This window comes from Somniosus microcephalus, chromosome 19, assembly GCF_052327205.1.
Source record: "Somniosus microcephalus isolate GS21.2 chromosome 19, FLI_Smic_1.0, whole genome shotgun sequence".
Classification (NCBI taxonomy): domain Eukaryota; kingdom Metazoa; phylum Chordata; class Chondrichthyes; order Squaliformes; family Somniosidae; genus Somniosus; species Somniosus microcephalus.
In genome coordinates, this window is record NC_141005.1 from 2,919,311 (window position 1) to 2,943,331 (window position 24,021).

The following is a 24,021-nucleotide window of genomic DNA, read 5'->3' on the forward strand; positions in this document are numbered from 1 at the left end:
GTGCTCTCTCTGCTGTTGGTTGCTGTTAAACTTTGAATTTCCCTCATGAATTAATGTTTGTGTTGGCAGGAGGCAGAAAAGACGGCGAAAAAGAAAAGGAAGATCACGGCATCCCAGGGAGAGGAAATCTCAGCAACTTCTGCTGCTGAGGACGAGGATCTGGAGGCTTCTGGAGCGAGCGGGAATGAAGAGGAAATGACGGAAGATGCAGAGGGTTCGTTCACCTTGGTTGGCAGTGGCCGATCGCTTGTTTCTATCTCCACAGGTTGGAGTAAGGACTGTGATATCAGTGTGGATGTTGGCATGGTCAAAGTCACGCCCTCAATTCCCAGCAGAGTCGCCCCGTCCCTTCCCCCATTCCCATCGCTGTTTCTTCAGGCTAAAGCAGACTGTGTGAACCTTTGTGTCCTGTTTGACCCTGAGCTGAGCTTTGAACCCCACATCCCCGTCACTCAACAACTATTGATTCGTCCAAGATCATCTTCACGAGCCTCCCAGGCTCAATCCCACAATCTCCGGTTAATCCAAGACTAGCATCCGATCCCAAATTAAATCCACTACCACATCTCCCCAATCCTCACCAGCTTCCCATCTCCCAATGCGTTGATCTCAGTATCTCCTCCTTGTCCAAGGCCTCGCTCCACCTAACTTCCGCAAACTTCTCCAGCCCCACATGTCACCTCATACCTTCCCCTTCTCTGAGGGTCTGTTCTGCCCCCTCTCCCCCACTCCAATGTTTCTGGCCGACCCATCAGCCTGGGATTCGCACCCAGAAACCCCCTGCCTTGCTCCACCGTTCCCATTCTTCAAAGGCCTCTTTACACTCCCCTCCCCCTCCAGCTCCTGCTTGGTGTCTGCTTTCACCTCCCACGCCTTGAAGCACCTTGGGAGGTTTAGCTATGTTAACGATGCTACACAAGTGCAAGGTGTTTACGATTATCGTGCAATAGTGAGCGACTCGAAACGGTGGAGAAGCCGAGAGATTTAGGGGTCCAACTACACAAATCACTAAAAGCCCGTGGACAGGTACAAAAAGCAATTAAAAGGCTGATGGAATGTTGGCCTTTATCTCAGAGGGCTGGAATACAAAGGGGAGATGGGAATGCTCCAGCTGTACAGAGTTCTGGTCAGACCACATCTGGAGTGACTGTGTTCAGTTCTGGGCCCGACCCTCAGGAAGGATAGATTGGCCTCGGAGGGGGGGCAGCGCAGATTCACCAGAATGATACTGGGGCTAAAAGGGTTAAATTACGAGGACAGGTTGCACAGACTGGGCTTGTATTCCCTCGAGTTTAGAAGATTAAGGGGTGATCTAATCGAGGTGTTTAAAATGACAGGATTTGATAGGGTTTTTTAAAATATTCGATCATGGGATGTGGGCGTTGCTGGCAAAGCCAGCATTTATTGCCCATCCCTAGTTGCCCTTGAGAAGGTGGTGGTGAGCCGCCGCCTTGAACCACTGCAGTCCGTGTGGTGAAGGTACTTCCAACAGGGCTGTTAGGTAGGGAGTTCCAGGATTTTGACCCAGCGATGATGAAGGAACGGCCGATATACTTCTAAGTCAGGATGGTTTGTGACTTGGCGGGGAACTTGGAGGTGGTGGTGTTCCCATGCCCCTGCTGCCCTTGTCCTTCTAGGTGGAAGAGGTCGCAGGTTTGGGAGGTGCTGCCGAAGAAGCCTTGGCGAGTTGCTGCAGTGCATCTTGTAGATGGTACACACTGCAGCCACGGTGCGCCGGTGGTGGAGGGAGTGGATGTTTAAGGTGGTGGATGGGGTGCCTATCAAGCGGGCTGCTTTGTCCTGGATGATGTTGAGCTTCTTGAGTGTTGTTGGAGCTGCACTCATCCAGGCAAGTGGAGAGTATTCCATCACACTCCTGACTTGTGCCTTGTAGATGGTGGAAAGGCTTTGGGGAGTCAGGAGGTGAGACACTCGCCTCAGAATACCCAGCCTCTGACCTGCTCTTGTTGACACAATATTTATGTGGCTGGTCCAGTTAAGTTCCTGGTCAATGGTGACCCCCCAGCATGTTGATGGTGGGGGATTCGGTGATGGTAATGCCGTTGAATGTCAAGGGGCGGTGGTTAGATGCTCACTTGTTGGAGATAGTCATTGCCTGGCACTTGTGTGGCATGAATGTTACCTGCCACTTATCAACCTGAATGTTGTCCAGGTCTTGCTGCATGCGGGCATGGACTGCTTCATTATCTGAGGAGTTGTGAATGGCGCTGAACACTGTGCAGTCATCAGCGGACATCCCCACTTCTGACCTTATGTTGGAGGGAAGGTCATTGATGAAGCAGCTGAAGATGGTTGGGCCTAGGACACTGCCCTGAGGAACTCCTGCAGCGATGTCCTGGGGCTGTGATGATTGACCTCCAACCATCTTCCCTTGTGCTAGTTATGATTCCAGCCAGTGGAGAGTTTTCCCCCTGATTCCCATTGACCTCAGTTTTACTAGGGCTCCTTGATGCCACACTCGGTCAAATGCTGCCTTGATGTCAAGGGGCAGTCACTCTCATCTCACCTCTGGAGTTCGGCTCCTTTGTCCATGTTTGGACCAAGGCTGTAATGAGGTCCTGGCGGAACCTAAACTGGGCATCAGCGAGCAGGTTATTGGTGAGTGAGTGCTGCTTGATAACACTGTCAACGACACCTTCCATCACTTTGCTGATGATTCAGAGTAGACTGATGGGGCGGTAATTGGCTGGTTTGGATTTGTCCTGCTTTTTGTGGACAGGACATACCTGGGCAGTTTTCCACATTGTCGGATAGATGCCAGTGTTGTAGCTGTGCTGGAACAGCTTGGCGAGAGGTGCGGCTAGTTCTGGAGCACAAGTCTTCAGTCCGACAGCCGGGATGTTGTCAGGGCCCACAGCCTTTGCTGTATCCAGTGCGCTCAGCTGTTTCTTGATATTACGTGGAGTGAATCGATTGGCTGAAGACTGGCTTCTGTGATGGTGGGGACCTCAGGTGGAGGCCGATATGGATCATCCACTCGGCACTTCTGGCTGAAGATGGTTGCAAAGGCTTCAGCTTTGTCTTTTGCACTCACGTGCTGGGCTCCACCATCATTGACGATGGGGAGATTCATGGAGCCTCCTCCGCCCGTTAATTGTTCAATGGTTCATCACCATTCACGACTGGATGTGGCAGGACTGCAGAGCTTTGATCTGATCCGTTGATTGTGGGATCGCTTAGCTCTGTCTATAGCATGCTGCTTCCGCTTTTTAGCATGCATGTAGTCCTGTGTTGCAGCTTCCCCAGGTTGGCACCTCATTTTTAGGTACGCCTGGTGCTGCTCCTGGCATGCTCTTCTACACTCCTCATTGAACCAGGGTTGGCCCCCTGGCTTGATGGTAATGGTAGAGTGAGGGATATGCCGGGCCATGAGGTCACAGATTGTGGTGGAATACAATTCTGCTGCTGCTGATGGCCCACGGCGCCTCATGTTTGCCCAGTTTTGAGCTGCTAGATCTGATCTGAATCTATCCCATTTAGCACGGTGGTAGTGCCACACAACACGATGGAGGGTGTCCTCAGTGTAAAGACGGGACTTAGTCTCCACAATAACTGTGCGGTGGTCACTGCTACCAATGCTGTCATGGACACTTGCATCTGCAATAGGTAGATTGGTGAGGACAGGGTCAAGTAGGTTTTTCTCTCATGTTGGTTCTCTCACCACCTGTCGCAGGCCCAGACTGGCAGTTATGTCCTTCAGGACTCGGCCAGCTCGGTCAGTAGTGGTGCTGCCGAGCCACTCTTGGTGATGGACATTGAGGACCCCACCCAGAGTACATTCTGTGCCCTTGCTACTCTCAGTCCCTCTTCCAAGTGGTGTTCAACATGATTCATCAGCTGAGGGAGGGCGGTCGGTGGTAATCAGCAGGAGGTTTCCTTGTCCATGCTTGACCTGAAGCCATGCGATTTCATGGGGTCCGGAGTCAATGTTGAGGATTCCCAGGGCCACTCCTTCCCGACTGTATACCACTGTGCCACCACCCCTGGTGGATCTGTCCTGCAGGTGGGACAGGACATACCCAGGGATGGTGATGGAGGAGGGTAAATAGAGAGGAACTATTTCCCCTGATGGGAGAGTCCAGAACAAGGGGACAGAATTTTTCTGTTTGTGGGCGCTTGCTGTGCGCAAATTGGCTGACGCGTTTCCAACATTACAACAGGGTCTACACTTAAAAACTACTTCATTGGCTGTGAAGCGCTTTGGGACGTCCTGAGTTGGTGAAAGGTGCTGTCAGAATGCGAGTCCTTTCCTTGGGCCGGTGTGACTGTATCTTCCTTACCTTTGAACAGCAGCTAACAACAGTTCCGACACAGAAAGTGCCCCCTCGCCAACATCAGGGAATAAAACCAAAGACATGAGCGACGCCAATCCTGAAAAAGCTGGAGGAGAAGATTCCGGGAAAGACGAGAATGCTGCATCCAGACTGGAGCATCCGTCCGAAAAGCTCGATTCTGAGCGTAACCCTCACAACAGGAACGGTTGTGAAGCAATGGAGGTTGTTAGTATTAAGACTGAGCAGTCACAGGATGGGACAAGCGAGGAACATCTGTCTGTGGAGGAGAAACTGTGCAATGATGAGAGAACGGCAACTTCCGTCGAGGAAGCTAAGCGGATTCCAAAAGCCGAATCTGAGGACATCGCACAGACGGAGACCAATGGAGGGTCGAACAGCAACAGCGATTCCAGTGCCACCTGCAGTGCCGATGAGGTAGAGGATCCAGATACTTCGAATCAAACCAGGTAAGAACCAGTCTCTAAATCATTGCCTGAACACATGCCTCTGTAACAGCGTGCTGTCCACGGAAATCAGTGACCGTACAGTACACACAGGCCTAATCAGCAAATCCAGGCTCGTGCACCCTGTACTGTCATTCTTCCAATGCTGCTATTCCACTTGGAGAGCAACACTTGATGCAACAGCTCTGGAATGGAGCTTAGAGGGAGCCACAGTGAAACTGCTGAGAGCGGAGCGAGGTCGCATGGTTGTGGGGCCTGTGAGTCGGCCGCATTCTACCTGGACTGATACTAATCCAGGTGGCAACAAAAAGACAAAACCAATGGCTGTTAGAAGCTGGAGGCTACGTCTTCCCTTTAATCCAGACCTTAACTACTTTACCCGAGAGCTCGCTACTACAGGGAGTGGTTGAGGTGAACAACATAGATGCATTTAAGGGGAAGCTCGACAAACACATGAGGGAGAAAAGAATAGAGGGATATGTTGATGGGGTGAGATGAAGAGGGGTGGGAGGAGGCTCGAATGGGAATGAGCAGAGGACAGAGGGAGCATCATACACTAGTGACAGAGCCACCCGATCGCACTTCTGTTCATTTCAGTCTGGTGTCAGCCATGGCTCAGTGGGCAGCACCCTCGCCTCTGGGTCAGAAGGTTGTGGGTTGAAGTCCCATTACAGAGACTCGAACACATAATCTAGGCTGACACTCCAGTGCAGTGCTGAGGGAGCGTTGCACTGTCGGAGCTGCCGTCTTTCAGATGAGACATTAAACCGAGGCCCCGTCTGCTCTCTCAGGTGGACATAAAAGATCCCCCGGCACTATTTCAAAGAAGAGCAGGGGAGTTATCCCCGGTGTCCTGGCCAATATTTATCCCTCAATCAACATCACAAAAACAGATTATCTAATCATTATCACATTGCTGTTTGTGGGAGCTTGCTGTGTGCAAATTGGCTGCCGTGTTTCCTACATTACAACAGTGACTACACTTCAAAAAGTACTTCATTGGCTGTAAAGCGCATTGCGACATCTTGAGGTCATGAAAGGCGCTATAGAAATGCAAGTCTTGCTTATTGGCCGGACAGATGTTACTGGACCAGGGGCTGCAGGGAATCGATGTAAAAAAAAATGCTGAAGAGATTTTTATTTTAAGAGTGATTCCTATCTGAAGATGAAGTCTGCATTGTTGAGCTGTCTGTCTAGTGGAAGCAGTAAAGAGGATTGTATTTGTCCTTGTGCTCAGGGTCCTGTCTCCCAGACCTCGATTGTTGAACCCTACCCGTGATGGGATGATGCACCAGATGGTGTCCCAGAAACCGCTGGACATCCACAAGCTGAAGCAGCGAGCAGCAACCATTCCACCCATGGTAAGTACACGACCCTAGGAATCCTGGCAGTCATCCCTGTCTTTGTCACCTCCAGACTCGACTATTCCAACACTCTCCTGACCAACCTCCCACCTTCCACCCTCCGTAAACTTCAGCTCATCCGAAACTCTCCTGCCTGTGTCCTAACTCGCACTGAGTCCCGCTCACCCATCACTCCTGGGCTCTCTGACATACATTGGCTCATAGTCCAGCAACGCTTCAATTTTAAAATTCTCATCCTCATGTTCAAATCCCTCCATGGCCTCGCCTCTACCTCTACCTATCTCTGTAATCTCCTCCAGCTCTACAACCCTCCGAGATCGCTGCACTCCTCCAATTCTGGCCTCTTGCGCATCTATGATTATAATCGCTGCACCATTGGCAGCCGTGCCTTCAGCTGCCTGGGCCCTAAGCTCTGGAATTCCCTCTCTAAACCTCTCCGCCTCTCTCTCCTCCTTTAAGACGCTTCTTAAAACCTCCCTCTTTGACCAAGCTTTTGGTCACCAGTCCTAATACCTCCTTCTGTGGCTCGGTGTCAAATTTTACCTGATTTACACTCCTGTGAAGCTCCTTGGGACGTTTTACAATGTTAAAGGTGCGATATAAATACAAGTTGTTGTTGAGAAAAACAGCCCCTCACCCACTCAGCTCACTCCCTGTAGACAATCACATCATCCACACCTGGATTTACTTAATAAAGATTGAAGAACTTAAACTTAGGGAGTGTTGCCAGATCAGGGTAGGATGAAACTGTCTAAAACCTTCCCGAATAAGAACATAAGAATTAGGAGCAGGAGTCGGCCATACGGCCCCTCGAGCCTGCTCCGCCATTCAGTAAGATCAAGGCTGATCATCGACTTCAACTCCACTTTCCTGCACTATCCCCATATCCCGTAATTCCTCTGGAGTCCAGAATTTATCGATTTCTGTCTTGAATATACTCAAAGACTCAGCATGCACAGCCCTCTGGGGCAGAGAATTCCAAAGATTCACCGCCCTCTGAGTGAAGAAATTCTTCCTTTTCTCAGTCTTAAATGGCCGACCCCTTATCCTGAGACTATGATCCCTAGACCTAGACTCTCCAGCCAGGGGAAACAACCTCTCAGCATCTACCCTGTCAATCCCCCTCAGAATCTTGTATGTTTCAATGAGATCACCTCTCATTCTTCTAAACTCCAGAGAGTATCGGCCCATTCTACACAATCTCTCCTCATAGGACAACCCTCTCATCCCAGGAATCAATCTGGTGAACCTTCGTTGCACCGCCTCCAAGGCAAGTATATCCTGCCTTAGATAAGGAGACCAAAACTGTGCCCAGTACTCCAGGTGTGGTCTCACCAAGGCCCTGTACAATTGTAGCAAGACTTCCTCACTCTTATACTCCAACCCCCTTGCAATAAAGGCCAACATGCCATTTGCCTTCCTCATTGCTTGCTGTACCTGCATGCTAACCCTTTGTGTGCCTTGCACAAGGACCCCCAAATCTCTCTGAACACCAACATTTGAAAGTTTCTCACCATTTAAACAATATTCTGTTTTTTCATTCTTCCTACCAAAGTGAATAACCTCACATTTCCGTTCATTATATTCCATCTGCCACCTTATTGCCCACTCATTTAGTCTATCTCTATCCCTTTCTACACTCTTTGGGGGAAAAATTTGGTTGCTTCTCCCCTCCTGTTAGCGCCCGGGCACCGCGCCGCCAATGCCTCCGTGAAATTCAGCAGGAGGTTAGCGGCGGCAGTAACAGTTAGCGCCCCGCAGCACTGCACTGCTGGCGATTACGTCATCGCCGTGCGCAGTGCCCCGCTCGCGCCCCAGCCGCAATCATCGATAGCGCCCCCTGACCTACTGCCGGACACTATACCCGACGGGGTCAGGGGGGCTTACCTGCGGCCGGGATGGCGCTATGTAAAGGCGAGGTGCTGGGTGGCCATTTTTGTTCCAGTAGTGCCCCGCTTCCCTTTTGGGCTAAAAATAGCGCTCCGGCGAAGTTAGCAACCCAAAGGGGGCGCCACTCAATTTCTCCCCCTTTGTGTTCTCCTCACAGCTTACTGTCCCACCTAGCTTTGTATCATCAGCAAACTTGGATACATTGCACTCGGTCCCTTCATCTAGGTCATTAATATAGATTGTAAATAGCTGAGGCCCCAACACTGATCCTTGCGGCACCCCACTAGTTAGCACCTGCCGATCTGAAAATGACCCGTTTATCCCTATTCTCTGTTTTCTGTCCGTTAACCAATCCTCTATCCATGCTTATACATTACCCCCAACCCCATGAGCCCTTATCTTGTATAACAACCTTTTATGTGGCACCTTATCGAATGCCTTTTGGAAATCCAAATATACTACATCTACTGGTTCCCCTTTATCTACCCTGCTAGTTACATCCTCAAAAAACTCTAATAAATTTGTCAAACACGATTTCCCTTTCATAAAACCATGTTGACTCTGCCTAATCATGTTATGATTTTCTAAGTGCCCCGATACCACTTCCTTAACAATGGATTCCAGCATTTTCTCGATGACTGATGTCAGGCTAATTGGCCTGTAGTTCCCTGTTTTTTCTCTCCCTCCTTTCTTGAATAGCGGCGTTACATTTGCGGCCTTCCAATCCACTGGGACCATTCTAGAATCTAGGGAATTTTGGAAGATCAAATCCAAAGCATCTACTATCTGGAATGCCTGGTTGCTTTAAAGGCGGCTGATGTTCGATATCAGAGCAGCTTCCTTCGGGCAGCCGGTACAGCGATGGCCTGAATCCTGCGCTCTCTCACCTCGCTTTCGCTTTCCCCAGCACCAGATCACCATGCTGTACGAGCTACCCCAGGAGCATCCGAACTGGCGGAAGCATCCAGAATACCAACAGCAGCTGCAGTTGGAGAGAGAGAGGTACCAGAGCGCCAGTCCGCAGAGCAGAACCAAGAGCCCGGGCACAGCGGCCAAAGAAGGTTCCGGTAAGTGTAAGCTCCCGCCATGGAGCCTCAGCTGAGAGCTCCTTCCATCAGGAGCAGCAGCTCGTTCCCTATCACCTTCCATCGGGAGCAGGAGCTGGCTCCCCGTCACCTTCCACCAGGAGCAGGAGCTCGCTCCCCGTCACCTTCCATCGGGAGCAGCTCGCTCCCCGTCACCTTCCATCAGGAGCAGCTCGCTCCCCGTCACCTTCCATCGGGAGCAGCTCGCTCCCCGTCACCTTCCATCAGGAGCAGCAGCTCGTTCCCTATCACCTTCCATCGGGAGCAGGAGCTCGCTTCCCATCACCTTCCATCGGGAGCAGGAGCTCGCTCCCCATCACCTTCCATCAGGAGCAGGAGCTCGCTCCCCGTCACCTTCCATCGGGAGCAGGAGCTCACTCCCCGTCACCTTCCATCGGGAGCAGGAGCTCGCTCCCCATCACCTTCCATCGGGAGCAGCTCGCTCCCCGTCACCTTCCATCGGGAGCAGCTCGCTCCCCGTCACCTTCCATCGGGAGCAGGAGCTCACTCCCCGTCACCTTCCATCGGGAGCAGCTCGCTCCCCGTCACCTTCCATCGGGAGCAGCTCGCTCCCCGTCACCTTCCATCGGGAGCAGGGGCTCGCTCCCCGTCACCTTCCATCGGGAGCAGCTCGCTCCCCGTCACCTTCCATCGGGAGCAGGAGCTCGCTCCCCGTCACCTTCCATCGGGAGCAGCTCGCTCCCCGTCACCTTCCATCGGGAGCAGGAGCTCGCTCCCCATCACCTTCCATCGGGAGCAGGAGCTCGCTCCCCGTCACCTTCCATCGGGAGCAGGAGCTCGCTCCACGTCACCTTCCATCGGGAGCAGGAGCTCGCTCCCCGTCACCTTCCATCGGGAGCAGGAGCTCGCTCCCCGTCACCTTCCATCGGGAGCAGCTCGCTCCCCGTCACCTTCCATCGGGAGCAGCTCGCTCCCCGTCACCTTCCATTGGGAGCAGGAGCTCGCTCCCCGTCACCTTCCATCGGGAGCAGGAGCTCGCTCCCCGTCACCTTCCATCGGGAGCAGGAGCTCGCTCCCCGCCACCGTCCATCAGGAGCAGCTCGCTCCCCGTCACCTTCCATCGGGAGCAGCTCGCTCCCCGTCACCTTCCATCAGGAGCAGCTCGCTCCCCGTCACCTTCCATCGGGAGCAGCTCGCTCCCCGTCACCTTACATCGGGAGCAGCTCGCTCCCCGTCACCTTCCATCGGGAGCAGGAGCTCGCTCCACGTCACCTTCCATCCAGTAGGGAGGAATGTTCTGGCGCTGTGCGCAGTTTCCCGATCTGGGCACTCTGTTTGAAGCAGACATTGGGAAATGCTGGGCCGAAGAGCCAGTGCTCCATCTGTACAGTTTGCCCTGTGCCCTTGCTGCATTCCATCTGCTTGTGTTGATCTGCTATTAGAATGATTCCTTTACATTGTGTGGTCACTGAATGGGCAGGTGGCGGTCAGGCTGGAGTAACCCGGGCAGACTGACTGCAACAGTGTCCTGTGGGGATGTTCACAGACTCCATTCAGCATCTCTCCTCCCAGCCCACATCTGTGTGTGAGGCTCCCGCTCCCTGTTCACTGGCGCTCTGTACTCTGGCGCGCTGTACACTGGCGCTCTGTACTGACGCTGTTCACTAGCACTCTGTACTGATGCTGTACACTGGCGCTCTGTACTGACGCTGTTCACTGACGCTGTACACTGGCACTGTACACTGACGCTGTACACTGGCACTGTACACTGGCACTCTGTACTGGCGCTGTACACTAACACTGTACACTGGCGCTCTGTATTGGCGCTGTACACTGGCGCTGTGCACTGATGCTGTACACTGGCTGCTGTTCACTGGGGCTGTACACTGGCTGCTGCTCACTGGCACTGTACACTGGCTGCTGTACACTGGCGCTCTGTACACTGGCGCTCTGTATTCACCGCGCGGGAAGCAGCAACAGACGGCGACCATGCCTCTAGCCAAGCTGTTCCAGTACAGTTACAACACTGGCATCTATCCAATGTGAAAAACTGCCCAGATATGTCCTGCCCACAAAAAGCAGGACAAATCCAATCCGGCCAATTACTGCCCCATCAGTCTACTCTCAATCATCATATAAGTGATGGAAGATGTCGTCGACAGTGCTATCAAGCAGCACTTACTCACCAATAACCTGCTCACCGATGCTCAGTTTGGGTTCCGCCAGGACCACTCGGCTCCTGACCTCATGACAGCCTTGGTCCAAACATGGACAAAGGAGCTGAATCCCAGAGGTGAGGTGAGAGTGACTACACTTGACATCAAGGCAGCGTTTGACCAAGTGTGGCATCAAGGAGCCCCAGTAAAACTGAAGTCAATGGGAATCGGGGGGGCGGGGGGGGGGGAAACGCTCCACTGGCTGGAGTCATACCGAGCACAAAGGAAGATGGTTGTGATTGTTGGAGGCCAATCATCACAGCCCCAGGACATCGTTGCAGGAGTTCCTCAGGGCAGTGTCCTAGGCCCAACCATCTTCAGCTGCTTCATCAATGACCCTTCCCTCCAACATAAGGTCAGAAGTGGGGATGTTCGCTGATGACTGCACAGTGTTCAGTACCATTCACAGCTCCTCAGATAATGAAGCAGTCCATGCTAACATGCAGCATCACCTGGACGACATTCAGGCTGATAAGTGGCAGGTAACATTCGCGCCACACAAGTGCCAGGCAATGACTATCGGCTGTTCCTTCATCGTCGCTGGGTCAAAATCCTGGAACTCCCTCCCTAACAGCACTGTGGGAGCACCTTCACCACACGGACTGCAGCGGTTCAAGAAGGCGGCTCACCACCACCTTCTCAAGATCAGTTAGGGATGGGTAATAAATGCTGGCCTTGCCAGCGACGCCCATATCCCAGGAACGAATTTAAAAAAAAAACACACTTGCACCTGATTGGCTCAAATTTCCCTTTGATAAATCCCAGCTGAGCGATATATTCCGAAACCCGTCACCTGCCGCTGGTGTCACTGAGTTTGTTAACCTGGCCTGTGGCCCCGGACAGGAGCCGGGATTCGCGAGCAGCCGTTAATCACTGCCATTGAGCATCTCCTGATGACCTGACCCTGAGCAGGTTGTCTCACGGGCGGGGTTGCTGAGAGCTGTGAAATGAGGACCTCTGTGAGTGAGAGTGATCTGTAATCAGCAGCGCGTTGTGCCTTATGTTGCACTTTCTCTCTTTAGACAAACCATCGCCATTTTTTACAAACCTCGAGGGGAGGAAGATGTGTGGTGAGCAGGATGTGAGGCTTTACAGCTCACCCGGGCAGACAGTGTCTCCGTATCATCTGCCTCCCAGAGACGCACACACCGCCTATCCTCACACTGAGCTGCAAGTGTTTCCCACAGCAGGTGAGTCCAGTGCCGAGGAAGCTGTAAATGTGCAGACACACGGGCCATGTAACCGCACATAATGTATTACTGAAAGTGATTACAAAACTGAAAACTCACTGAAATCCCTCAAATAATAAAGTGTCAGTCGTGTCTCAGTGGGTAGCACTCTCGCCTCTGAGGCAGAAGGTTGTGGGTTCAATCCCACTCCAGAGACTTGAGTACAAAATCCAGGCTGACACTCCCAGTGCAGTAGAGGGAGCGCCGCATTGTCAGAGGGGCGGTACTGAGGGATCGCTGCACTGTCGGAGGGGCGGTACTGAGGGAGCGCTGCACTGTTGGAGGGGAAGTACTGAGGGAGCGCTGCACTGTCGGAGGGGCGGTACTGAGGGATCGCTGCACTGTCGGAGGGGCGGTACTGAGGGAGCGCTGCACTGTCGGAGGGGCAGTACTGAGGGAGCGCTGCACTGTCGGAGGGGCGGTGCTGAGGGATCGCTGCACTGTCGGAGGGGCAATACTGAGGGAGCGCTGCACTGTCGGAGGGGCAGTACTGAGGGAGCGCTGCACTGTCGGAGGGGCGGTGCTGAGGGATCGCTGCACTGTCGGAGGGGCAATACTGAGGGAGCGCTGCACTGTCGGAGATGCAGTACTGAGGGAGCGCCGCACTGTCGGAGGGGCAGTACTGAGGCAGCGCTGCACTGTCGGAGGGGCAGTACTGAGGGAGCGCTGCACTGTCGGAGGGGCAGTACTGAGGGAGCGCTGCATTGTCGGAGATGCAGTACTGAGGGAGCGCCGCACTGTCGGAGGGGCAGTACTGAGGCAGTGCTGCACTGTCGGAGGGGCAGTACTGAGGGAGCGCTGCACTGTCGGAGGGGCAGTACTGAGGGAGCGCCGCACTGTCGGAGGGGCAGTACTGAGGGAGCGCCGCACTGTCGGAGGGGCAGTACTGAGGGAGCGCCGCACTGTCGGAGGGGCAGTACTGAGGGAGCGCTGCACTGTCGGAGGGGCAGTACTGAGGGAGTGCCGCACTGTCGGAGGGGCAGTACTGAGGGAGCACCGCGAGCAACCTTTTATGTGGCACCTTATCGAATGCCTTTTGGAAATCCAAGTACACTACATCCATCTGGTTTTATGAAAGGGAAATCGTGTTTGACAAATTTACTAGAGTTCTTTGAGGGGGAACCAGTAGATGTAGTATATTTGGATTTCCAGAAGGCATTCGATAAGGTGCCACATAAAAGGTTACTGCACAAGATAAGAGCTCACGGGGTCAGGGTAATATATTAACATGGATACAGGATTGGCTAACGAACAGAAAACAGAGAGTCGGGATAAATGGGTCATTTTCTGGTTGGCAAACGGTAACTAGTGGGGTGCCACAGGGATCAGTGCTGGGGCCTCAACTATTTACAATCTATATTAATGACTTGGATGAAGGGACCGAGTGTACTGTTGCCAAATTTGCTGATGATACAAAGATAGGTGGGAAAGCAAGTTGTGAGGAGGACACAAAGGGCTCGAATTCCCAAGCCCCTTGGAGGCGGGAGTGGGGGGAAAATTGCAGAATCGGGGGGCACGAACCCTTCCCGCCCCCAACCCACCTCCATGCCCGTTTCCCAGGAGGCGGGTACCCGACCTGTGCTGGGAGCCGCCTCCCCGAGGCGGGAAGGGGATTAGTGCCAATTAACTGCCTGTTAACAGGCAGGTTTTAGCCTAATCCCTATTTTTATCCCTGATGTGTGGGATTCCCGACGGCTCCAAACCACGCCAGGTTAGCGAGGCGGACCGTCGGGTTGAAGGGCTTGGAGGGCTCGAGATGTCTGGTGTTCAGGTGGGTGCATGAGTGCAGAGGTAAGTGTGTTTGGTGTGTAGAAAGTGTTTAAATAAGTTTTACTTACCTTTACTTACTAATGCAGCCTTCCTTCCTTCAGGTCTCGGGAGTCCCTCATCTCACCGGCACAGAAAGCAGAATGGCTGCGAGCTGTCAAAATCTGCAGCATTCAGCGTTCTGTTCTGGAGAGATTTCTAACTGAGTCTGAGTAGAAGGACTCAAGTTAGAAGTCAGATTGTCAGTGTTTGACAGCTTCACAGAGCTGATATTTCATCTGTCAAAAGCTCTTGACAGATGAAATGTCAATCCCTGACATCACCTGTAACCGGGTGTCCCTTAATTGGCCTGCTGAGCCCGCTGGGCGGGCTTGACAAGGTCAGTCAAGGGAAAATCGAGTGGGTTGGCCACAAATTGATGGAGGTGGGACTCCAACCCAAAAAGTGGGAGTCCCGCCTCCATCACGTCCCCATTGACAAAATCCAGCCCATAGAGTCTGCAAAGGGATATAGACAGGTTACGTGAATGGGCATCATTCACCAGCCAATATCCGCAGCAAGTACGTCCAGCCTCAAAAAGAGTGCGGGCAAACTTTCAAAAACCTGACTAGTCTTTACTGCAAATAACTAACGCTAGACTGATCTGAGCCTTGCTTCTGATTGATTGATTTAAACACAATTTTTCCATCGCTCAGGTTTCCAGCCCCTCAATCATCAGATACCTACGAGCATGCAGGAGAGTAACCGATCTCTGATAGCCAGGCTGGCTCGAGCACCACACATCCCAGAACCACCCCCTCTAATCCCCACATCCAAACATCTGCCTGCAGCTGAGCGACCAGGGTCCATCACACAGGTAAGGAGCGGGGGTGTGTGGGGGGGTTTGTGGGTGTGGGGGGGTTTGGGTGGGGCGCGTGTAAGGATCAGGGGGGGTTTGCGTGGGGGGGGTGGGAGGGGGATGGGGTGTGTGGGGGGGAGCGGGGGGGGGTTTGGGTGGTGTGTGGGGCGGTGGTGTGGGGGGTCTTGTGGGGGTGGGGGGTTTGGGTGTGGCGCGTTTAAGGATCAGGGGGGGTTTGCGTGGGAGGGGGATGGGGTGTGTGGGGGGTAGCGGGGGGGTTTGGGTGGTGTGTGGGGGGGTCTTGTGGGGGTGGGGGGTTTGGGTGGGGGGAGGTGTAAGGATCCGGTGGGGGGGTGGGGTTTGGGGATCCACTATAACGCGGGGCCAGTCTGTGCGCCCAGCCCAAGGATTTTGATGCATGTTTTTGCCACTTGCTGTTCTCCTGGACTAAGGGAAGATGATTATCTTTCATTTGTTTGCAGGATGAGGGTGACGCTGGCTTTATTATAAATCCCAAGCTGCCCTGAGCAGAGGGTGAAGCGATTGTTTGTAAAACTGGGGGATGGTTGGGTCGCTTCAGGGGGCATTGAGTCAATTACACAGTGCGGGACTGGGGTCACGTGTCGGCCGGGTACGGGCGGCAGGTTCCCTCCCCTGAAGGACATCAGTGACCCAGTTGGGTTTTTACAACATTCTGGTCTTGTTCATGGTCGTTTAGTTGAATTTAATTTCACAACTTGGCATGGCGGGATTTGAACCCAGCGACCTCTGGATTGCTCGTCCAGTACCAAATCCCCTGGGTTAGTGTTCGCATTGAGCAGAGCACAGCATCTGTGGGCAGAGCACAGCATCTGTGGGCAGAGCACTGAGAGGCAGCTACAGACTGGGAAACATTGGGCCAGTAATTCCGGTCCCAACGCGTGAGTACGGACGGGGTACTCGCGCGTGGGCCCGTCGGAAGTGCCGGATTTCAGCATGCGCAGGAAACCGGCATTTCCTCCAAGGGGTTCAGAGGTCTAACGCGTGCGCGCAGGACCGTTGAACTTCCTTCGTTTTGACAGGTTTGCCCGTGTGCAAGGGCCTGAACTTTTTACACATATAAAAAGGAGGCGTAAGGAGTGGATTCTTGAAGGTAAGTGGTCTATTATTTAAAATTATTACATTTTTTCCACAGCTTCATTGTTTTTAAGGACTTTACAGTAAGGTAAGTTTATTTTTAGACCCGATTTCTTAAAAAAAATATTTTTTTCAAAAATTTTATTAATTGTTTAAAATAGTTTTTTAAAGTTATTTATAGTTTATTTAATTATTGGGATGTTTTTTAAAATTTTATTTAAAGTTAAACTAGTCTTTTCGGCGCTCATACTTTTCATGAGTTTGACAGTCTTTACTATCAAACTCGTGAATGAAGTTTCCCCTCCCGATTGGCTGCAGAGTGCTCACCTGATCCCAGCCGGCACATCGCACTAACTACGCCGCTGGATCAGGTAAGCACATCGCGCCGACATCTGAACCGGGCCTGTGACAGGAATTCCAAGCAGGCCCAGGCTTCAGATGTCGGTGCGCCGGGTGAGTGCACATCGGGGCTTGCACGCGTGGCAAGCCCCCAAACCTAATTTCTGGCCCAATATTGCCGTTAGACTGAGTAATGCAGTATTTTGATATTCTGGTCCACCCCAAGGTTTATTCTGCTTTGAGTCCCTGTTGCGTATGATCGATTGTCATTAGCGAGATTGACTTTACCAGCTGACCCCAGGTACCTGACTTCTCACTACTCTCCTAGGGAACTCCGATCCCGCTGCTCACAACAGCTGCCTACGGGCCAGAACATGGCAAAGGTCACCCAGGGTCGATGTCCATGGGACTCCAATGGACTATGGACCCTTCAAAATATGGTAGGTCAAGGGAATGAGCGGATTAAAGAGAGTCACTGATGGGATTCAAAAGCAGGAAACTTAAAGAGTAAAAACTCTGACATTCAGTGTGGAATAAACTTGCTTGGATCAAATTTCAGTTTGAGGAGACGTGTTGGTTGTGGGAGTTTTCATTTGCTCCTTAGTATTAGGAAACTGGAAACAGGAGGAGGCCACTCAGCCCCTCGAGCCTGTTCCACCACTCTATTAGATCATGGCTGATCTGTATCTCAACTCCATTGACCCGCCTTTGCTCCATATCCCTCGATACCCTTAACCAACAAAAATCTATCGATCCAGATGGGGTCTGACCAGAGCTCTGTACAACTGAAGGATCACTTCCACCCTTTGGATTCCAGACCCCGAGATAAAGGCCAACATTCCACCAGCCTCTGTAATGATTTTTTCTATCTGTCCACGAGCTTTCAGTGATTTCTGTGCTTGGACCCCTAAATCTCTCGGCTCCTCCACAGTTCCCAACTTCTCGCCATTTAGAGAATACTCTGATCGATCTTTCTTAGGCCCAAAGTGGATGACCTCACTCTTCCTCACATTGAACTCCATCTGCCACAGTTTGCCCACTCACCGAATCTATCAATGCCCCTTTGCAACTTTCTGCTCCCGTCTACACTATTTACGGTGCCACCTAACTTAGTGTCATCAGCAAACTTGGTTATGCAGCTCTGTATTCCTTCATACAAGTCATTTATAAAAATAGTGAAAAGCTGAGGCCCCAGTACAGATCCCCGAGGGACACCAGTAGTCACATCTTGCCAATTAGAGTACAGACCCATTATCCCCACCCTCTGACTTACCGTTAACAAAGCCATGCTGACTCACTCTGATCAGCTCAAATTTGTTCAAGTGCTCAGTCACTCTACCCATAATAACAGATTCCAGTAACTTCCCCAGCACTGACGTTAAACTAACAGCTCTGTAGTTTGCTCATTTCTCTCTACCTCCCTTCTTAAATAATGGAGTGACATTAACAAGTTTCCAGTTTTAAGGCACAATTCCTGAATCAAGAGCTTTGAAAGATTCAGAGGCAGAGGTACTGAGAGTTAGTGGGAGGGTTACTGAGAGTTAGTGGGTTAATGGGTTACTGAGAGTTAGTGGGTTAATGGGTTACTGAGAGTTAGTGGGTTAATGGGTTACTGTGGGTTAATGGGTTACTGTGAGTTAGTGGGAGGGTTACTGTGAGTTAGTGGGTTAATGGGTTACTGAGAGTTAGTGGGTTAATGGGTTACTGTGAGTTAGTGGGTTAATGGGTTACTGTGAGTTAGTGGGAGGGTTACTGTGAGTTAGTGGGTTAATGGGTTACTGTGAGTTAGTGAGTTAATGGGTTACTGTGAGTTAGTGGGTTACAGTGAGTTAATGGGTTACTGTGAGTTAGTGGGAGGGTTACTGTGAGTTAGTGGGTTAATGGGTTACTGAGAGCTAGTGGGTTAATGGGTTACTGTGAGTTAGTGGGTTAATGGGTTACTGTGAGTTAGTGGGTTAATGGGTTACTGTGAGTTAGTGGGAGGGTTACTGTGAGTTAGTGGGAGGGTTACTGTGAGTTAGTGGGTTAATGGGTTACTGTGAGTTAGTGGGTTAATGGGTTACTGTGAGTTAGTGGGTTACTGTGAGTTAGTGGGTTAATGGGTTACTGTGAGTTAGTGGGTTACTGTGAGTTAGTGGGTTAATGGGTTACTGTGAGTTAGTGGGAGGGTTACTGTGAGTTAGTGGGTTAATGGGTTACTGTGAGTTAATGGGTTATAGTGAGTTAGTGGGTTACTGTGAGTTAGTGGGTTAATGGGTTACTGTGAGTTAGTGGGTTAATGGGTTACTGTGAGTTAGTGGGAGGGTTACTGTGAGTTAGTGGGAGGGTTACTGTGAGTTAGTGGGAGGGTTACTGTGAGTTAGTGGGAGGGTTACTGTGGGTTAATGGGTTACTGTGAGTTAATGGGTTACTGTGAGTTAGTGGGTTACTGTGAGTTAGTGGGTTAATGGGTTACTGTGAGATAGTGGGTTAATGGGTTACTGTGAGTTAGTGGGAGGGTTACTGTGAGTTAGTGGGTTAATGGGTTACTGTGAGTTAGTGAGTTAATGGGTTACTGTGAGTTAGTGGGTTAATGGGTTACTGTGAGTTAGTGGGTTACTGTGAGTTAGTGGGTTAATGGGTTACTGTGAGTTAGTGGGAGGGTTACTGTGAGTTAGTGGGAGGGTTACTATGAGTTAGTGGGTTAATGGGTTACTGTGAGTTAGTGGGTTAATGGGTTACTGTGAGTTAGTGAGTTAGTGGGTTACTGTGAGTTAATTAGTTAGTGAGTTACTGTGAGTTAATGAGTTAGTGGGTTACTGTGAGTTAGTGGGTTAATGGGTTACTCTGAGTTAATGAGTTAGTGGGTTCCTGTGAGTTAATTAGTTAGTGAGTTACTGTGAGTTAATGAGTTAGTGAGTTACTGTGAGTTAATGAGTTAGTGGGTTACTGTGAGTTAATGAGTTAGTGGGTTACTGTGAGTTAATGGGTTACTGTGAGTTAGTGGGAGGATGTTGGTGTTTACTCTTTCTGAGTTTAATCGGCAGCTGACAGACATTTGCTGTTTTGCTCCAGTGCCGTTCGCAGCAGTGAAACAGGAGCAGCTTTCCCCGAGAGCACAGACCAGCCCGCCCGAGACTCTGCAGGACAGCCCCGTGAGCAGAGGTACAGTATCGGACACTGGACTTACCCTCGGTACCTGTCTGCTCTCTGACTGTTAGTCCAGCACCTGCTGGGTTAAAGCGCGATATCAGTGCAAGTTCTTTCATTCTCTCTGTCTGTGGAGAGCAGCCTGGGCTCGAGTGTACGGGATTGCTGAGACTTTGCCAAACAGACCATCTGTTTTAATTCAGACTGGGGGAGAGCCCATGAGCTGTGGGAGGAGATTAAATGGGTGGGGAGAGTCTGTGATGGGGGAGAGTGTACATGGTGATGAGTAAAGACCTCGGACCACCAGACCGCTCCTTCCAGACACCACGTGCAATCTATGTTGCCACAGACTCTCCCCACCCAGTTAATCTCCCCAGGGAAATAAATACTCCTCGATCTCCGAAAGACATCGAGCAAGTTTTCAGAACCTTCGTCCATCATCATGTCTCCATGACTCTGCTCCAGCCTGCTGCCCTCCACATCCAACATATCCAGAGGACCATTGTGTCCTGTGGGGAACTAGTTCACCATCTCCGCCTATAGCCTCCATCCTACTCCCAACCAGATCTTTATCAGCCCCTCGGTGACAGAGTCAGCAGACCTGATGCACAGACTTGAGTGTTGGTCTGTTCCTCACCCATTGCTAGATGGGAAAAAACTTTCTTCTGATTCTACTTTCACTTGTTCGATAATTTTAAACATGCATCTCCAATTCTAAGAGAAAACGAATTTACCAAAATTTAAAGGTATAGATTAAGAAGAAAGAATTTGCATTTATCAAGCACCTTTCAAATCCTCAGGATATTGCAAAGAGCTTCAGATCCAATGAAGTACTTTGAAGCGTCACCACCGTTGTGTAGGCAAACACATCAGCCAACTTGCACACAACAAGATCCCATCAACAACAATAAGATAAATGACCAGTTAACCCTGTTTTAGTGATGTTGGTTGAGGGATAAATATTGGTCAGGACACCGGGGAGAACTCCCCTGCTCTTTTTCGAAATAGTACCATGGGATCTTTTACATCCACCTGGGAGGGCAGACAAGGCTTTGGTTTGATGTCTCATCCGAAAGACGGTACCTCCGACAGTGCAGCATTCCCTCAGTACTGCCCCTCCGACAGTGCAGCACTCCCTCAGTACTGCCCCTCTGACAGTGCAGCATTCCCTCAGTAATGCCCCTCCGACAGTGCAGCACTCCCTCAGTACTGCCCCTCTGACAGTGCAGCACTCCCTCAGCACTGCCCCTCCGACAGTGCAGCACTCCCTCAGTACTGACCCTCCGACAGTGCAGCGCTCCCTCAGTACTGCCCCTCCGACAGTGCAGCGCTCCCTCAGTACTGACCCTCCGACAGTGCAGCGCTCCCTCAGTACTGCCCCTCCGACAGTGCAGCGCTCCCTCAGTACTGCCCCTCCGACAGTGCAGCACTCCCTCAGTACTGCCCCTCCGACAGTGCAGCGCTCCCTCAGTACTGCCCCTCCGACAGTGCAGCGCTCCCTCAGTACTGCCCCTCCGACAGTGCGGCGCTCCCTCAGTACCGCCCCTCCGACAGTGCGGCGCTCCCTCAGTACCACCCCCCCGACAGTGCGGCGCTCCCTCAGTACCGCCCCTCCGACAGTGCTGCGCTCCCTCAGTACCGCCCCTCCGACAGTGCGGCGCTCCCTCAGTACCGCCCCTCCGACAGTGCGGCGCTCCCTCAGTACCGCCCCTCCGACAGTGCGGCGCTCCCTCAGTACTGCCCCTCCGACAGTGCGGCGCTCCCTCAGTACCGCCCCTCCGACAGTGCGGCGCTCCCTCAGTACTGCCCCTCCGACAGTGCGGCGCTCCCTCAGTACTGCCCCTCCGACAGCGCGGCGCTCCCTCAGTACTGCCCCTCCGACAGCGCGGCGCTCCCTCAGTACTGCCCCTCCGACAGCGCGGCGCTCCCTCAGTACTGCCCCTCCGACAGCGCGGCGCTCCCTCAGTACTGCCCCTCCGACAGCGCGGCGCTCCCTCAGTACTGGCCCTCCGACAGCGCGGCGCTCCCTCAGTACTGGCCCTCCGACAGCGCGGCGTCCCCTCAGTACTGCCCCTCCGACAGTGCGGCGCTCCCTCAGTACTGCCCCTCCGACAGTGCGGCGCTCCCTCAGTACCGCCCCTCCGACAGTGCGGCGCTCCCTCAGTACCGCCCCTCCGACAGTGCGGCGCTCCCTCAGTACCGCCCCTCCGACAGTGCGGCGCTCCCTCAGTACCGCCCCTCCGACAGTGCGGCGCTCCCTCAGTACTGCCCCTCCGACAGTGCGGCGCTCCCTCAGTACTGCCCCTCCGACAGTGCGGCGCTCCCTCAGTACTGCCCCTCCGACAGTGCGGCGCTCCCTCAGTACTGCCCCTCCGACAGTGCGGCGCTTCCTCAGTACTGCCCCTCCGACAGTGCGGCGCTCCCTCAGTACTGCCCCTCCGACAGTGCGGCGCTCCCTCAGTACTGCCCCTCCGACAGTGCGGCACTCCCTCAGCACTGCACTGACGTGTCAGCCTGGATTTTGTGCTCAAGTCTCTGGAACGGGACCACAATCTTCTGACTCCGAGGCGAGAGTGCCCTCACTGAACAGAGCTGGCACTTCACAGGCAATGTTTCCATACAGCTTACAAGTGATTAACAGAAAGATTTTATCTATAACCTTGTTCTTTGCTTATGTATTTTCTATCGATAATTTTATCTAAGCCTGGCTTTCTGTCTATGCAGCGTCGCCTCTGTGCCTTGTTCAGGGAGGCAGTATTACACGGGGAACACCAGGTACAAGAGTTCCCTCAGAACCAGCAGCTTCATACAGAGGTTCCATCACTCAGGTAAGGTCACAAATTGGTCCGAATCAATAGAAAAGGTGGAAAGAAAGAAATAAAGCTGGTGCAGGCCCGATGGGCCGAATGGCCTCCTTCTGTGCTGTATCATTCGATGATTCTATGAAAGAAAGACTTGCATTTCTATAGCGCCTTTCATGACCTCAGGATGTCCCAAAGCGGTTCACAGCCAGTGAAGTATTTTTGAAGTGTAGTCACTGTTGTAATTTAGGAAACACGGTAGCCAATTTGCGCACAGCAAGCTCCCACAAACATCAAAATCAGGAAGCCCATCTTCATACATAGGACAGTAGAAATATGAAACTCTCTCCCTCAAAAAGCTGTTGAGGCTGGGGGTCAGTTGAAATTTTCAAGACTGAGATCGATAGATTTTTGTTGGTTAAGGGTATCGAGGGATATGGAGCAAAGGCGGGTCAATGGAGTTGAGATACAGATCGGCCATGATCTGATTGAAAGGTGGAACAGGCTCGAGGGGCTGAATGGCCTCCTCCTCTTCCTATGTTCCACACTGTAGGAAGGATGTTGAAACAATGGAGAGAGTACAGTACAGATTCACTAGGAAGCTATCTGCGGTGAGGAGATACAAATACGGGAAAAGACTTGAAAAATTCGGGCTGTTTTCATTAGAACAGAGCAGATTATGAGGCGGTTTGATAGAGGTGCTTAAAATTCAGAAGGGATGGGACAGAGTAGATAGAAACAGTGATTGAGATGTTTAGAATGAGGGGGTCATGGATACAAAGTTAAATGTAAGAAATTTAGGATAGAGATGAGCGAGGGCTGTGAGGCTGTGGAGTTCACTCCCAGAGTTAGTGATTGAAGCAGAGACCGGGACTCATTGAAGAATAGGTTAGACAGGCGGTTGAAGGAAATGGGATAAAGGGAATGGGAACAGGCGGGCACATGGGATTAGGATACTGCCCATGTGGAGGGTAAACACCAACATGGACCAGTGGGGCTGAATGTTTCCATAGATGCAGATGTTGGTCGAACAGCCAGTTTCAAAGGGCAGTCGGAAGGTATCGCACCTGCGATGGGACTCTCTACAAGATGGTTTGTCTCTCGGATATTGTGGCATTACTGGGTTTAAATGTAGCGACACTTGCATTTATGCACAGAAGCTTATTTGCACACCCAGAAACACAGGGAGATCAGCCATTGGCCGGTTTTATCTTCGTCATACTCCTTCTGACAGTATAAATAACATCTCCAACTCCATACAGCCACCAGCTGAGAAAGCATTGTGACAGTTCTGTACAAATGGATGTTTCAATACTGTGGTGGAGGCTCTGTGTTTTAGTTAGTTTAAAAGTTCTTTCCTGTGCTGTTTCTCTCGAGTGAGGAGCTCATTTATTCCCTCGGCGGGTCTATTCTGGACCAGTCTGGTCGAGTCTGGTCTATGTTCCCGCTGCCTGTTGTGCTTGTTTATTAAGCGGCATAAAGTCTGGGCTACTTTGCTCTGGGTTCTGACACAGAATGTTCTCACTC

General features: G+C 51.9%; 1 protein-coding gene across 1 annotated transcript in view; it reads left to right on the top strand.

Annotated features, from left to right (window-relative positions):
* Window positions 1-24,021, top strand: part of ncor2 (nuclear receptor corepressor 2) — a 345,327-nt gene that overhangs the window by 269,721 nt on the left and 51,585 nt on the right. Inside the window, 9 exon segments of the mRNA XM_086011816.1 lie at window positions 70-214; window positions 4,312-4,762; window positions 5,997-6,120; window positions 8,921-9,080; window positions 12,298-12,465; window positions 14,967-15,127; window positions 16,893-17,004; window positions 19,619-19,708; window positions 22,418-22,521. Coding sequence (XP_085867942.1) covers window positions 70-214; window positions 4,312-4,762; window positions 5,997-6,120; window positions 8,921-9,080; window positions 12,298-12,465; window positions 14,967-15,127; window positions 16,893-17,004; window positions 19,619-19,708; window positions 22,418-22,521 — 1,515 coding nt within the window.